This window comes from Hoplias malabaricus, chromosome 1 (genome assembly GCF_029633855.1).
Source record: "Hoplias malabaricus isolate fHopMal1 chromosome 1, fHopMal1.hap1, whole genome shotgun sequence".
NCBI classification, from domain to species: Eukaryota; Metazoa; Chordata; class Actinopteri; order Characiformes; family Erythrinidae; genus Hoplias; species Hoplias malabaricus.
Genome location: NC_089800.1, coordinates 73,586,521 through 73,601,272, shown reverse-complemented (window position 1 = coordinate 73,601,272; position 14,752 = coordinate 73,586,521). Strand labels below are relative to the sequence as shown.

The following is a 14,752-nucleotide window of genomic DNA, read 5'->3' as shown; positions in this document are numbered from 1 at the left end:
TATCAATGTGCAGTCATGAGCTTGTTGTAAAATGGCTATGAGGTGGAGAATGGATTAGTATGGAGCGAATGAGTGTTAAACTAAACTGAGATTAGTGTAGAACAGAATCAATTGACAACGCAAACTACACAAACGCCTTTAATACACAGATATGTAAAATTCATATACAAGTCTCTCTCTCTCTCTCTCTCTCACACACACACACACACACACACATCCCAGCAATATGTTAGAGAGAGCTGCCAGGCACAATATGTGTTTCATCCCCAAGTGTCACACAGCAGTCAGATCCAATGATGGGCCATCCAGTGATCACCATGGCAACAGTAAGGGCACACATCATCTCCTCCAGCTGACCTTCTATTACTCCTGCATTCATCAGCGACCCAACAAATCAATGCTCGTTTCCTACACTCAAAGTCATACACACGCACGAGCGTGAGTCATGTGCTTTCGATTGGTTTGCCTTTACCCTTCACTACTCAAGCTACAAATCTTATTTTAGCAACATTGAAAAGAACACCCAAATGTGCTGAGTGTCAAACGTGACTCCACTTGAACTTATTTTGACATGACTTACACCTGGACTCGAGACACAACTCGCATGAAATTTAAATCAGACGCAAAACCAACATAAATAGGAAAACCAACATAAATGAATAAAACCTTAATTTCACCAACCTATATACTGCCGCTGTTCAATGAAAAACCTGTATCTCCCAAAATAATAACTTTAGTGAAGGAGGAAAAACCCCTCTTAATTACTTCAATGGAAGTAAATGTAAAAAGATTTTATTCTGAGTAATTTTGGAGCATTTCTATTGGTCCATTTTTCAAGAAATTTGCACAGTGTGAGATGGACAGCTGCTGTGTTCAAATGATGTAGTTAACTAAAAAGAAATGGAGAAACTTTATTAATTGGACAGCGACGAAACATAAAACAGTATCATATACAATACAATAACATCTTTAGACTGATTAACAGTACTATGACCTATATGGACCAAACCCAACATTTAAAGTAAAGGGGCAACACAACATAGTTTGAATAGTAAATATTTTAGATAATAAAATATTCCATCAACTGCAATATCTAGTTAATTTAAAGTTGTCACCTGAGGTTTCAGTGAATCACAAATCACAATTCTTAGTAACGCTTATTACAATTTGGCAGGATTAACCATTAGGCAATCTGTTATATAAGCTACAGACAGGGAGAGACAAGTAATCCAAACATTCATAATGTTCAAGATGGTTTCTGTTTATATAGAATCGGTACTTAACAATGTAAGGGTGTAAACCAGAAGAGCCTGCAATGGGCACAGACAGAAGATTACCAATATTTTTGTGTACTATTTGAAGCAAATGCTACAAATTATTAGGTGTAAAGTTTAAAAGTTTTTTTCTGTGTGTGTGAAAAAAATAATTGCAGTTCAAAATGTACACATTCATTTTTGTCAAACAGATCAGGAAACACAAATGAACCTTGTAGAAAACAGAACTACAGAAAATGGACAAACCATATTATATGATGCGCTGTCAAGCGTCGTTGTACGTTGTGTGTGAGACTGTAAGATGTAACTAAGACGGTAGAATGCTAAGGATAGACGACTATTTGATCAAATAAAGAACGTTTTGATTAAGTTGATTCATATTAGGAGTACAAATACGTTTCAAAGTGTTCTGTTCTGATGCAGAAATATAACTCAAACATCTCTGTTACATTATCTGTAACTGCTTTTCCAATTCAGGGTCGTGGTGGGTCCAGAGCCTACCTGGAATCATTGGGCGCAAGGCAGGAATACACCCTTCCCAGGGTGACACAAAATCACTCACACCTACGGACACTTTTGAGTCGCCAATCCACCTACCAACGTGTGTTTTTGGACTATGGGAGGAAACCGGAGCACCCGGAGGAAACCCATGCAGACACAGGGAGAACACACCAAACTCCTCACAGACAGTCACCCGGAGCAGGACTTGAACCCACAACCTCCAGGTCCCTAGAGCTGTGTGACTGCGACACTACCTGCTGCACCACTGTGCCGCCCCGAGAAGAATTTATTTGTCATCAAATTGTTGGTTCTGTTCTTGTGGATAATATTGTATCCAAAAGGACATGTGAGTTCTGGTTTACAATTTTTACGTTTACAATGATTTACAGGTGGTGATTTTGATGTTAGAGATTGTGAATGTAGTGTATTAATATCTTCAAATAGTTTTATATATATATATATATATATATATATATATATATATATAACCTTGCATTAGTCTGTAGCAACATTAGCATTTGTGGACGAAGGGTTTTCTATCTTTTCCACTCCTCTCGCTCCCTTTCTTTTATACAATATCTGCTGCTCTGCTACCCCTTTTCATCCAAACATGTGCAGATCTAAAAGCCCCCCTTGGGGCAAGTCCTGGCCCACCTCTCTTCCACTCCTGCACCAGTGGCTGCACATGCCACAAATAAGGCCCAATGAACATGAACGAACACACACACACACACACACACACACACTGCCTCCCCCCCAAGCATCCACACAAGTTGACCATCATTTCCTCTACACATAGTCTGACTCAGAGGCAGTGGAGCGAAGGCTCATGTCTCTCGCTCTAAAATTCTGTTCATTCCATGACACCCTCTCTTACATTATCTGCTCGAAAATGCAGCATCTCTCAGTGTCCGCATCATCCTTTCAATCCGACTCAGTTATTAATCATTTATCTGTCATCTCATGTCGCTGTTTGATTTTCTCCTCTTTGATCAAGTTTCTCCAAGTCGTCCCTTCCTTGTCGTTCACTTATTTCCACAATGCAATCTGCAAATTCCTTTTATTCAGTCTACTTAATAAATAACTGGTATCAACTGCTATTTAGAAGTATACTTCAGATTTGAATGGTCTCTGATTATCACTCAGTTACATGTTGGGTTACAGCAATGACTCTGGGAAATAATACTAGCAACTACCCTTTTAAGAAATAAAATTCTTCCATTCTTGCTACACTGCTACTTCTATTTAAAAGAAAAAAAAACAAAAACATTTAAACCAACCAGTGTGTAGTCACTGCATATACATATATCACTGCACATAATGGGCAGTGACTACACTGCATGTAGTCACTTCCCATTATGTCATTTTCTATTACATTTATATGAAGTAATAATACTTTTTTTTTTGCTGGTGCATTTTACTTCATTATGATAAATTCATTCATTCATTTTCTATCACCACTTCAGCTTGTTCAGGGTCATGGTGGGTCCAAGGCCTGCCCAGAATCACTGGCTGAAAGGCGAATAACACATCCGGTCTATCGCAGGGCATCACACACAGCTATGGACATTTTTTAGGTGCCAATCTACCATCTAACGGTGGTTTTGGACTGTGGAAGAAGAACAGAGCACCCGCAGGAAACACACACAGAAGCAGGGAGAACACAACAAACTCCTCACAGACAGAAACCCAAGACGAGGTTTGAACCCACAACCCCAGGAGCTGCGTGACAGTGACACTGCCTGTTGCGCCACAGTGCTGCCCTATTATAACATGTTATGTAATAAATATATCTTCCAATACTGAATTTACACTACATATTTCTTCTGGTTTGTCTCTGCATCTTCACACACCACGTGCAAGCTGCAGCAAACAGTGTGATGTGCAGGTGCTGCCTCTCTACCCTCAAAGATATTTACCCATCTATGATGAGGAAGATCCAGCAGTTTCCTTCCCAGCGGAGACCGAGACTGAGAGCTCTGAAGTGTCAGACACTCGTCACCTCCACAGCTTCTTCCCCCAGACCATTTCCGGTGTGTGCGCCTCTCCAATGCAGCATTTCGATTAATGCTGTTGTGTTTTAATGTCTGTAGTTCTGTCCTCATGTTTGTAGTTCTGTCGTAATGTCTGTATTTATGTTGCGTTCTCGCCTTTCGTTTGTTTTGTAACAGTTTTTGTGACGTGACTTTGCAGGCCATTGCAATTTAGGGATGTTTATTAGGTGTACAAATACGTTGTAAACATTCTCCTGCTCTTTTGTCATTTTACAGCCACTTGTGGAGTATTAAAAAATAAAAAAACGATGTATTAATAAGCTCATATGTTCCCAAATGCAAACATCAAAGTCACCATCTTTAAAACATCTAAACCACAGAACGAAAATCGATGCAAATGCCTTTGCAGAGGTTTTTATTTATTTAATTGCAGTGAATATGTTCTTCTCGCTTGTCATTTTCATATCACATGCACCATTTTGGATCACACCACTCACAGTGAAAAGAATCTGCTTAAAGGGTTAATATATAGGTTTTGGTTCAGAACTATTATGGTTCATGTCGGTTGTCGTGTAATGTTTATATAAATGTCATGTCTTATCAGTCTTCTATGAATTATATACAGACACAAGAATAAGGAATTGAAGTGAGAACCTGCAAGTTCAGGGGGATAAAATAATAATAATAATAATTTTACGCACACATACGACCAAGGATCCCCTCTCAGTCAGCAGGGAGCATCCACTCCACTCTTCACACCAGCCAAAGACAGACATTACACCTACTCTCCCACTCATGCAAACTCAGACACAACACAGACACGTGCAGTAAACCACAGCCAATAAACCAGTCAAAACAAAAACAATGTGGCAGAAAATAGCTGTCTTGATAGGAACAAGCTAGCGCTTACCATGTTTTATCCTGATTCAAAGAGAAGAGATGCCTCTCGCCCACACACACTGACATGCACAAACACACATGTAAGAGTGAGGAAGAGAGAGAGTGAGTGAAAGAGCAAGAAACAGAATAGGGGAGAAAAGAAGAATAAAAGAGGCAGAGCAAAAGAAAGAGAGTTAGAGAGAAGGAGAGAAACCAGAGAACGCCAAAGAGAGAGAATGAGGAGGGGCAAAGAGAGAAAGTGAGGGAGTGAGAGAAAAAAAGAGCATAAATCAGAGAGAAAGAGAGAGAGAGAGCGAGTAGGAGGAAAGAGATGTGAGCAAGGCGGTGGATGAGTGAAGAGTGGCTGGAGCTAAATTTGGTGCATGAAGAAACCTAGATTATGCACATTGACATGGATCGGCCTGTGTGTGTGTGTGTGTGTGTGTGTGTGTGTGTGTGTGTGTGTGTGTGTGTGTGTGTGTGTGTGTGTGTGTGCGCGCACGTGCATGCATCTGCATTGGTCTGTAAGTATGGAGTCTCTATTGTGTTTATAGCGTCATTCTCTAGTTACTGGTGAGCTTAGGAACCCAGTCAGGAGAAGAAACTGAAGATAGGGAAAAAGAACACCAGAGCTGGACAGATCATATGATAGCATAAGGTTCAATGTTGTGTGCGCATGTGTGTGTGAGAGAGAGAGAGAGAAACTCTGAGATGTAACGAAAAAACAAAATGATGTCAGGGATTTACAACAATCTGATTGAATCAAGAAAGTTTTGAAAACTGATTAGCATTGTTTGAACAAACAATGTTTAATAGCGTATTATATAATTAAAATTGAAAATTCAAACATTCACCAGCACTTAGTTTTTTTATTCAATGAGAATTTGAAAATGGCAAATGAGATGAATTAATTTGTCACTGCATTCGTTATGAGTTCCATCGAGGGTAAAGCGCAGCAAAACATGCTTTGATTTGTTCAATTCTTGGGGATAATTTCGCCCCTGGGGCTCCACCTAGTGTAATTAATATTTAGAGCACTGTACTGGAATCAGTATGGCAAGGGAGGAAGGGGAGCTGGTTTCCTACCCTCTTCCAAAATTTACATAGTGCAGTTTCTGCCATGGTGAGCCCAAATCAGGAAAGATAGAGGCACTATTCACCCTATTACAGCTCACTGAAGCATCACAATAATTTTGACGTAATTTAAGAGTGAAAATATTACATGGTGTTCCTTTAAGCTAAGGTCAGTTAGTAGATTGCTACGTCTAAACTGCAGTTATCCATATGGCCTGCTCCAGACAGCTCCACACCCGAGCACCTTTTAAAACTACTTCTCCTTCTCTTCTACAATCACTTCTCTTCTGGGAAGCCTTTAGACTGGATGTTGAAACACTTATTTAAACGTCTGATCACATTCAGAAACAAGAGAATTTGTGAGGTTAGGAGCTTGTGTTTTTAGTTTAGATACTTGGATGTTGGATGCTCACAAACATCACTCCCCATGCCAGAAGTATTGGATGTGGATACAAATGTGGATATTGAAAAGCAAGCGTAATAAGAGATAAATCCTTGAAGATTCAACAAAGATATTCTACAATGGCCTGGGCAGAATTGTTGGTAGCCCTAGAAATATAAGAAAGAAAAAAAAAATTACAGTAATATTCCAAACTGTTTTCTTTAATTAGTATTACGTCATCAGTCTTCACACGGACCAGAGAAAGCAGAGAAGAGAGCTGTCTGAGGAAAAGCATGTTAAACGTAAAGGCTATAAGACCATCTCCAAGCAGCTTGATGTTCCTGTGACTACAAACTGCAAATACTATTAAGAAGTTTAAAGTCTGCTGGACCGTAGCCAACCTCTCTGGACGCAGCTGCAAGAAGAATATTAACCCCAGAGTGAAGAGGAGGATAGTACGAACGGCAAGATAGAGCCAAGCTGAACTCCAAGACCAAGGTACATTGGTGTCTGATCACATCATCCGTCGCTTCTGGTGAAAGACCCAGAAGGACTCAACTGTTGAAGGAGAAATATGACAAAGCCAAACTGTAATTGGTTGAATAAATGCTGGATACACCAAAACCAGTAAAACAAAAAAGTGTGATTAAAACATTTAAAGACTGCTTTCCAGTCTTTTAGCACGCTGAAAAAAGCTCCTACGTTTGTACATATCCCTGGCTCTGTAAACGAGGGAAAAAAAACTAAGGGCCTCAGCCTGAGTTGGCTGATGGGTTCTCTCCCTGTGCTTTACTGACTGAGCCACGAGAAACAGGAATCTGGAGGCGTTTGGACAGTGGAGAGACCTCAGAATGTTGACAAGAATGCTGAAATATAGATTATTTTGATTATTACACATTATTTAAGGTGGAACTCACCCCAAATAAGGAAGACCCCTAACTGCATGAAAGTAAACACTGATCTAAAGTGCTACAAAATTAAACACCTAGAGTTACAAATGACTTCTTTGGTAATTCAAACAGTGAATATAAACTCATGGAAGAGTTCATCTTCAGCCACCTACACATTATGGCCCATTTCTTACTCAGACATACCATCCCACCTTAAAAGATACAGAGCTTCTGAATGAAAACAAACAGTAGTTCCCCAGAATTCCCCTTTAATAGTTGAGTCTCCTGTATAAGTGTCTGATGGACATATTTAAATAAATCAGTATTCTTAATGGACACAAAAGTAATAATGAATAATGAAGGGTGATTTGCAGTAGTATATGAGAGAGATAGAGAGTGTGTGTGTGAGAGAGAGAGAGAGAGAGTGAGAGAGAGAGAGAGTTCAAAGTGGATGCTTCTACCACAGACACACACTACCTTATGCAACCATGGATAGATAGACTTTGCTGTGTATGTGTGTGTTCTGTATGTGACAGATGGTTGCCCCTTTATTTGCAAATATACACAGATCTTTTCCTTTTCTTTTCCACTCACACACTCCATGCTCTGCATATTAATCCACACACACACTTTTCATATAGTCATTGGATGGAGCTCCATCACTCCAAGTCAAGTGCTCCACAACTCAATGCTTGATGAGCAGGGCTTAATACCACACTACCAGATGCTCGGCATTGGCCATGGTGATTTAATGCTCATGTGCCGCTGCTCCAGAATGTATTGGTCAATGTCATTCTATGAAGATTACACATGGGTGAACAGCTGAAATGGAAAAGCCTGTGTCTTCAATGGCTACATCGCCATTTATTAGAAGAGGTGCCCAAATATGTTTTGGACATTTAGTGTTTCTTTTAAAAAAAAAAATCCATAGCCATGGTCTACATTCAAAGTCCCAGTGGGTAATAGAAGCATACCCGCTCACGCACACACACACACACACACACACACACACACACATTATTACTCACTCAGTGGAACTGGGGGGCTATGCTCCTGTCAAAGTGGCTGCACTCAGCAGAATCAGAGCAAAGCCAAGGGTCACAATTATAGCTCAAGTCAAATCTATTAGAGTTCAGCCGAACACTATCTGTCTCTCTGGCCCATCCGCTAGCAGATCTTTATGGAGAGCTCCGCACAGAAATACTGCCAGGAAACAGGTGAGAGGATTACAGTTATGGCTATATTTTTCTCAGCCACTGCCTTCATACATTTAAGCACTGGTCTGCAGGGTTGTATTATAAATTTTGGCCACAAGAGGACAACAGATGGTCTCATTTTCTAGGCTCTGCAGCTCTTATTCAGAGTTGTATGAGTCTCAGATACAGAGAGAGAGAGATGTAAATGTGGATGCTTTTGCCACTTCATTATGAACTACATGGTGATTATACAATAGAAAGAATTTTGGCTATCAAAATTTAGCAAAAAATATTTTTTTTTATTATTATTTTCACCATTTGTCTATAATGTGCCATTCACATGAGGTTAGGAATCAAATTGCTTTGTCGTCCCTGTATGAACCGGTTTATATTGTATAGAGTAGGTCCCCCACACGAGGACAGTCATGTTTTAAAACTTTTTTAGTACAGATTCACTGCCATCTCCAGGCCACTGCATGTAAAAAAAAAATAACGGCTGTTTCATGACATAAAGAAGAATCACAGGAAACGGCTTTCATCATTAAAGCAACAATAGGTAATATTTTTACATTAAAATCAGAGCTTCAAAATCACTGTGACGCTCCACTGACCTGTAATAGAGAGAACAGAGTCTCTGTTGTGACTACTCTGGGATCAGCACTATGTAACTTTGGGAAGCGGGTAGGAAATACAAAAATGTGCATTTTTGTCAGTTCTTACACAGTCAGAAGATAAGTCAATGTCATGGGTCTAAATGGATGTGTAGCTGTTAAGAAGCAGACATTTACGGAGGAAGAGATATCTGCTGTTGAACGCCAGGGGCATCACTTACAAAACACTGTGTGGACTGTCTGGAGTCACTCCATGTGTGAATAAGGCAAAATAATAATAATAATAATAATAATAATAATAATAATAAAGACTATGAAAATAAAAAAAACTGTTTCCTCAACACATTTTCTTATAAAAGGTTTGTTGAGTGGCAACATGCATCAGCAGCAGTAAACAATGTTAGCCAAACTCTTTACTTTGGGTATAAACAAATACATTGATAAACACATCAAATGCTTAGCTATAAATGATTTTCATGATTTAGTGGACTATTATGAACGTAATTTATGTAAACTTATTGGTACGTGTAAGGATGGTTTGTGCATTTAGCAGCAATACACTGTTTGACCACAGGATGTCACCAATTCCTTATGCATGGGTCAAACTTTCAATTTTTATATTACGACTTTCTGCAAATTGACTTACATTTCTTTATAGTTTATAATTTTTCAAGTATCGGAATGAGATGTTGGTTATTATTAAATGAAGCCTCAGAATGGGAATAACTGAGAAGTGAGGTTTACAAAATTCAAAAATTAAAACAGTGGTACGTTTGAAATGGGTGCATACTCACTATTCCCTCCATCGCTCACTATATCAGGCACCACTATAGGAAACTGAGACACTACCTCATGGGAGTATTTATCAAACACCACAGAGTAATATGGGTATGCTAGGGCACATTATTTCTACAATAGACACTACAAGTGTTCTTTTGCATGATTAAAGGGTTGTTTGCATCATGAAATGATTGTTCAGATTGGAGCATGTGCTATAAATGGTTCTGTACTTCACCTTTTAGAAAAGAGTTCTATATGGCACCAAAAACGGTTCCTCTATTTGTACCATGTCAAGCTTGTAAACAAACAACACTGAAAACAATGGCATTTAACACGCTAGAATTACTCTGCCAGAATCATGCTTGACACATCAAGCCCTGGCTACCAGAGCAAAATGATATGAAAGTGTGAAAGTGGTACATGAGGTAAGTGGACTAAACAAAGATGGAATGGAGGAGGAAGAATTAATAAATAAATAAAGAAATAAATCACATCCTTAAAAATCTAGAAACCTGTTAGCAGGAGAAAATTAAGAGAGGTTAAAATGAGAAGAAAAAGGCATTCTGGCACTTCACTGGGCTAGTCCTATCAGTCATGTTTAAAAATAGAAATTATCAACAGCAAAGGATGAATAAAAACAGGTAAAGAAACGACACAGAAGCCACGCCTGCCTGACGGATGCCACTCCCCCATTTCACAGAAGGCCCAATGACAACCGCTGCTATCTGGGATGGAATGCAGGCAGTGTCGAGGCAGCCGATGTGTTGGCGGCAGATGGAGAGCACAGTAAGTCACAGCAGATGCGGTAAATGTGGTAAATGTGGAGTGACAAATAGAGGAGCCAGAGGAGGAAAGTGAGCAATCGGTGTCAAAAAAAGAGGGGGGGTCTTACTTTGGGGGTGGGGCAGGAGGCAGTGGAGAGGCGGGACTGCTGAGCGCGTGGAGACTCAGAGGGCGTGGTGCTGAGAGAGGCCGTATCTCTTGGTAACACTTGAACTCCCCTCGAAATAATGGAGTCTGGAATCTAGGAATAAAAGAATAACAAAATTAAATTACACTGTACAAGCCAGATCAGTGAGAAAATATACTGCAGGTCTACGCTATAGCCTGGGCAACTGTCTTGTGCCATTGTGAGTGCTTACATATATATTTTTTTAAAATCACATTTAATCACATTGTTATTGCAATATATTTGGATTAACACAAAGGATTTATATCTACATTAGCAATGTCAATCAATTAGACAATGTAATCACAACAGTAAAGTTAAAATGTTAGCATTTCTTTGCGTTTTTGGGAGGGAAATGTATCAGTGTGATAAGCATGACAAAAATACTTTACTATAATATCCCAGGGTAGTTTTGATTACTTTTGTATTAGAATCTCTTAAATTTGCTGAGTAACAATTCAGGGAGAGCTCTATGGCATCAAAGTGGCGCCGAAAGTTTCGAGAACCAAAACGCAGAATCCCTAACCAATAAATTAAATGAAATGCATGTGAGGGAGAGATAAAACTCGTGGGATTCTGCTGATGCAGCAGCACATGTAGAATGTACACTGTGGACGGTGCTCATCTCCAGCAGCCAATGGCAGACTAGATCCCACCCTCCAGTCAAAACAGGGCCCGAGCTCAGTAGCGAGAATTTTTTTTTTTTTTTTTTTTTAAAGGGCAGGGTTTATGAGTAATAGATAATTATGATATTTTGTACATAATTCAGCATGAATAAAATGTCATTTACCTTCTGAACACAACAGCAATAATGCATTAAATTTGACAGCACTTGAAGTTACTTTTACTAAAAGTTAGTTACTGTTACTGGAGAGGTGCGCATCAGACTATGGCATAATGTACGTGGTTATGTGGTACATAGGCTACGTTGCTTATGGCATAGATTCGATGCAGAAGGATAAATTGGTCTTCACCAAGTGTGAAAGAAGTACAGTGTCACTGTTGCAAAGCACTGTAGTACCCCCTTATGGAGCAGTAACTAAATGTGAGTGGATATGTGATAAATAGTGCAATTCTAAACCTTTAGTGTGTATGTAGATGAGTGAGTGAATGAGTGACAATTCCATGAGATTCTTTGTATCTAAAAAAATCTATTTAAAAAATATATAATTATTGTATAAAAGTAATCAAACACAAATAAAATGTTGGTTATTTCTATTTCTAATTTGCATTTTAATCATTTCTCCTGCATTAGTTTAATTTCTAAAGCATTAGAATCTGGCTCTCAGAAACTCTATTGGTTTGAACATATTAATTACTGCCTAATGAGACACTGAATCTGAAATGCTGCAAAGAAACACCACGTAACCTTTCTCTAAGTACACATGCACAAGAGTGAGCTGTGGTTTCTATCTGGCACACAATATGTAGTGCTGTCTGGGAGAAGCAAAGTGGGATTAAAAGGGTGTGTGGTGGGCTGAAGAGCCAGGAGCACAGGGATCTTCCACAGCCGTGCAGAGGCTCAGCATAACACTAAGTAACATTGGGGCTAATGTAAGGCCTCACAGGAAAGAGAGGCTCTAAAACTGCTTTAATTACCTAGCATGCTAGCATACACGGCACTAATAATAACACTTGCTTCCACCTAGGCCATCCCAGGAGAGCCATGTTAAGAACAGTCCCAGTGGACAGCACGCAACTCTGTGCTGGCTAACGTTTGCGTAATCGCTATGTAAAGCTGGCTAATAAGAGAGATACTGACTATGCTTAATATTCAGGACAGGAGCTTTATAAGACAATGGAAATGAGGCTGAACAAATATGGTGCAAATGTAATGCGATCTAATCATTTTCTTCCAAAAGCAGGACTTTGTATGATGACCTAATTTCTGCGGTGATTAAGGCCAAAATCTTCTGCAACTTTCTTTCCTAATGATGCTAGCTAATGTGCTGTCTAAATATGTTGTTTCATGGGCCAACTGAAAAGATGTAGTACCTGTGTCAGAGGAAGCCCATGCTAGCATTTAACTTCCCAGCTTTGTAGAACGTTGTGCAAGGGTGGCATTGTTAAAGATTAGGGCTGTTGATTGATAAAAAAAAAAAAAAAAAAGATTTCCACAATTTTTTAATCACAATCACATTGTCCTTCTTAAGCCCGATGTTTTAAATAATAGATAATTGCATGTAAAATAAAGAATCAATATATGATCAACACAACTTCAATTTAATAATAAGTATTAGTAGTGTCTATCGATTAAAAAATACAACGCATTTCATGGCTCAAAATAAATAAATGAATGAATTAATAAAATAATTAAAGACGAAACAGGAGCTCACTGTGTGTATGTTTGTGTATTGCGTGTGCCTGCTGGTACGTACACGTGTGTTTGATAAAGAGCTAGAGAGGAGGAAGTGTAAGGTGAGAGATAGTAATTATATTTAACATATATTTCAGCATGAATAAAAAAGGTTAGGGTTTTAAAACATGGCCTTTCCTTAAAGGAATACTATGAAAGGATTGGCGTTGTGTCTCATGGACTCCCCTTACCTGTTTCTGAGTGTAATTAATGTTTACAGTACTGTCATGAAATCTCTCAATGAAGTCTCACACACACACACACACAAAGTGGGCTTCCATCCAAAATGTTTACATATGTGTTTCATAATAAAGAAATATCTGAAGAAAAAAAAGGGGAGAGTCATTTAAAAATCTGTGGTCGCGGGGTCAGTCCGGGGCTCTGTGCTGCATATGCAGTTCAAGGCAGGAACACACCCTGGCGCCAGTCCTTCGCAGGGCAACACACACTCACACCTACAGACACTTTTGAGTTGCCAATCCACCTACCAACGTGTGTTTTTTGAACCGTGAGAGGAAACCCACGCAGACACGGGGAGAACACACCACAGACAGTCACCTGGAGCTGTGTGACTGCGACACTACCTGCTGCACCACCGTGCTGCCACATGTGTGTGATCGAATAAAATGATGTTGCCTAAATGATAAAAGCTATATATTGCTCATAATATACCCTGGACCCATGTTATTACAAGCATAAAGTGTAACTGGAAAGCTCTTATTACCAGAATCGATGTCTAATGCTAAAAAGCTTACTAATTAAGCTAAAGGTAGCAGCCACAAATCCCGGCTCACTTATCAGTAACTCTCAAAAACCGGATTACAACACTTTTGTCAACAAAACTTTCTCATGAACACAGCAACACATCAAGACACATCATGTCATTACTCACTAGTCCACCAAGGAGAAGGCACCAGCCTTGTGTCATGTCTCTCAGCTCCCTCCACTGAGTCAAGTCTGTCGAATATTCTCTCTTTCTCTCGCTCTCTCTAGCCTGTGCCATAATATCCGTACCAGGAAAGCCAAGCTAGTATCTTCTTGTAGCGAGCTAAACACCTGTGAGCTATGTGCCGTAAAGCATTATGCAGTTCTCGTGAGAGATCCCCGCACCGTGATTCTCAAGTTGCAGAGCAGCGAGAGAGGCACTAATCTGCCAATTACAGGCCAGAGGAGCGTCACAGTCCTTTGAAGTTATAATATTAATGTAAAAATACTACAAAATGTTCCTTTAAAGAGACTACACCTGCACAAGTATGAAGGGTGTATGGATGAAAGGGTGAACGGGAGTCACCTACCTTGTCGCTACAGGAGCAGGTGAAATGAGAGGGGAGGGTGGTGGAAGGAATACAGCCAGTCAATGGCTGCCCACCTTTGGCCATGACAACAGCGTGAGTGGAATGGGACTTCATACTCTGATGATGAACGTGGGACATGTCAACATATATAAACACATGTTGGAACACATGAAGGGATGATGGGGGTAATGCTTTAGCTAACTGTAGAGAAGCAAACTGATCATGGGCAGCTGCTGCAGGTGGCTAACATTTAACATAAAGTGTAACATTTTATACAAATATTTTCAGTGGAGAAATGTATAGCAATGACTTCCACATAGGGCTGGACAATAAGTTAATATTAATATATATCACAATATAACATTTTTCAATGACTATGATATGATTTTTAAACACATTTTCAACATTTACAGCTTCAGTCACTGACTGATGGTCATTACAGGGTGCTGCCGTCTGTTCATTGCGCTCAATTTTAATGTTAGTTATTACTAATTTGACAAAGCCAGTGGGTTTATGTTTGATAGTGATCTCAAGTTTCTTGTTTGAAATTGGCAGTTTTTCTGTGGCTTTT

General features: G+C 39.5%; 1 protein-coding gene across 10 annotated transcripts in view; it reads right to left on the bottom strand.

Annotated features, from left to right (window-relative positions):
- Positions 1–14,752, bottom strand: part of gphna (gephyrin a) — a 127,900-nt gene that overhangs the window by 42,225 nt on the left and 70,923 nt on the right. For 6 of the 10 annotated variants that reach the window (XM_066673343.1, XM_066673360.1, XM_066673373.1 and 3 more), the window contains exons 8-9: positions 14,182–14,298; positions 10,474–10,605 (exon numbers count right to left, since the gene is read on the bottom strand). In XM_066673343.1, coding sequence (XP_066529440.1) covers positions 10,474–10,605; positions 14,182–14,298 — 249 coding nt within the window. The remainder of the gene's footprint in view (positions 1–10,473; positions 10,606–14,181; positions 14,299–14,752) is intronic. The other 4 variants (XM_066673380.1, XM_066673393.1, XM_066673392.1 and 1 more) reach the window with 1 other exon arrangement.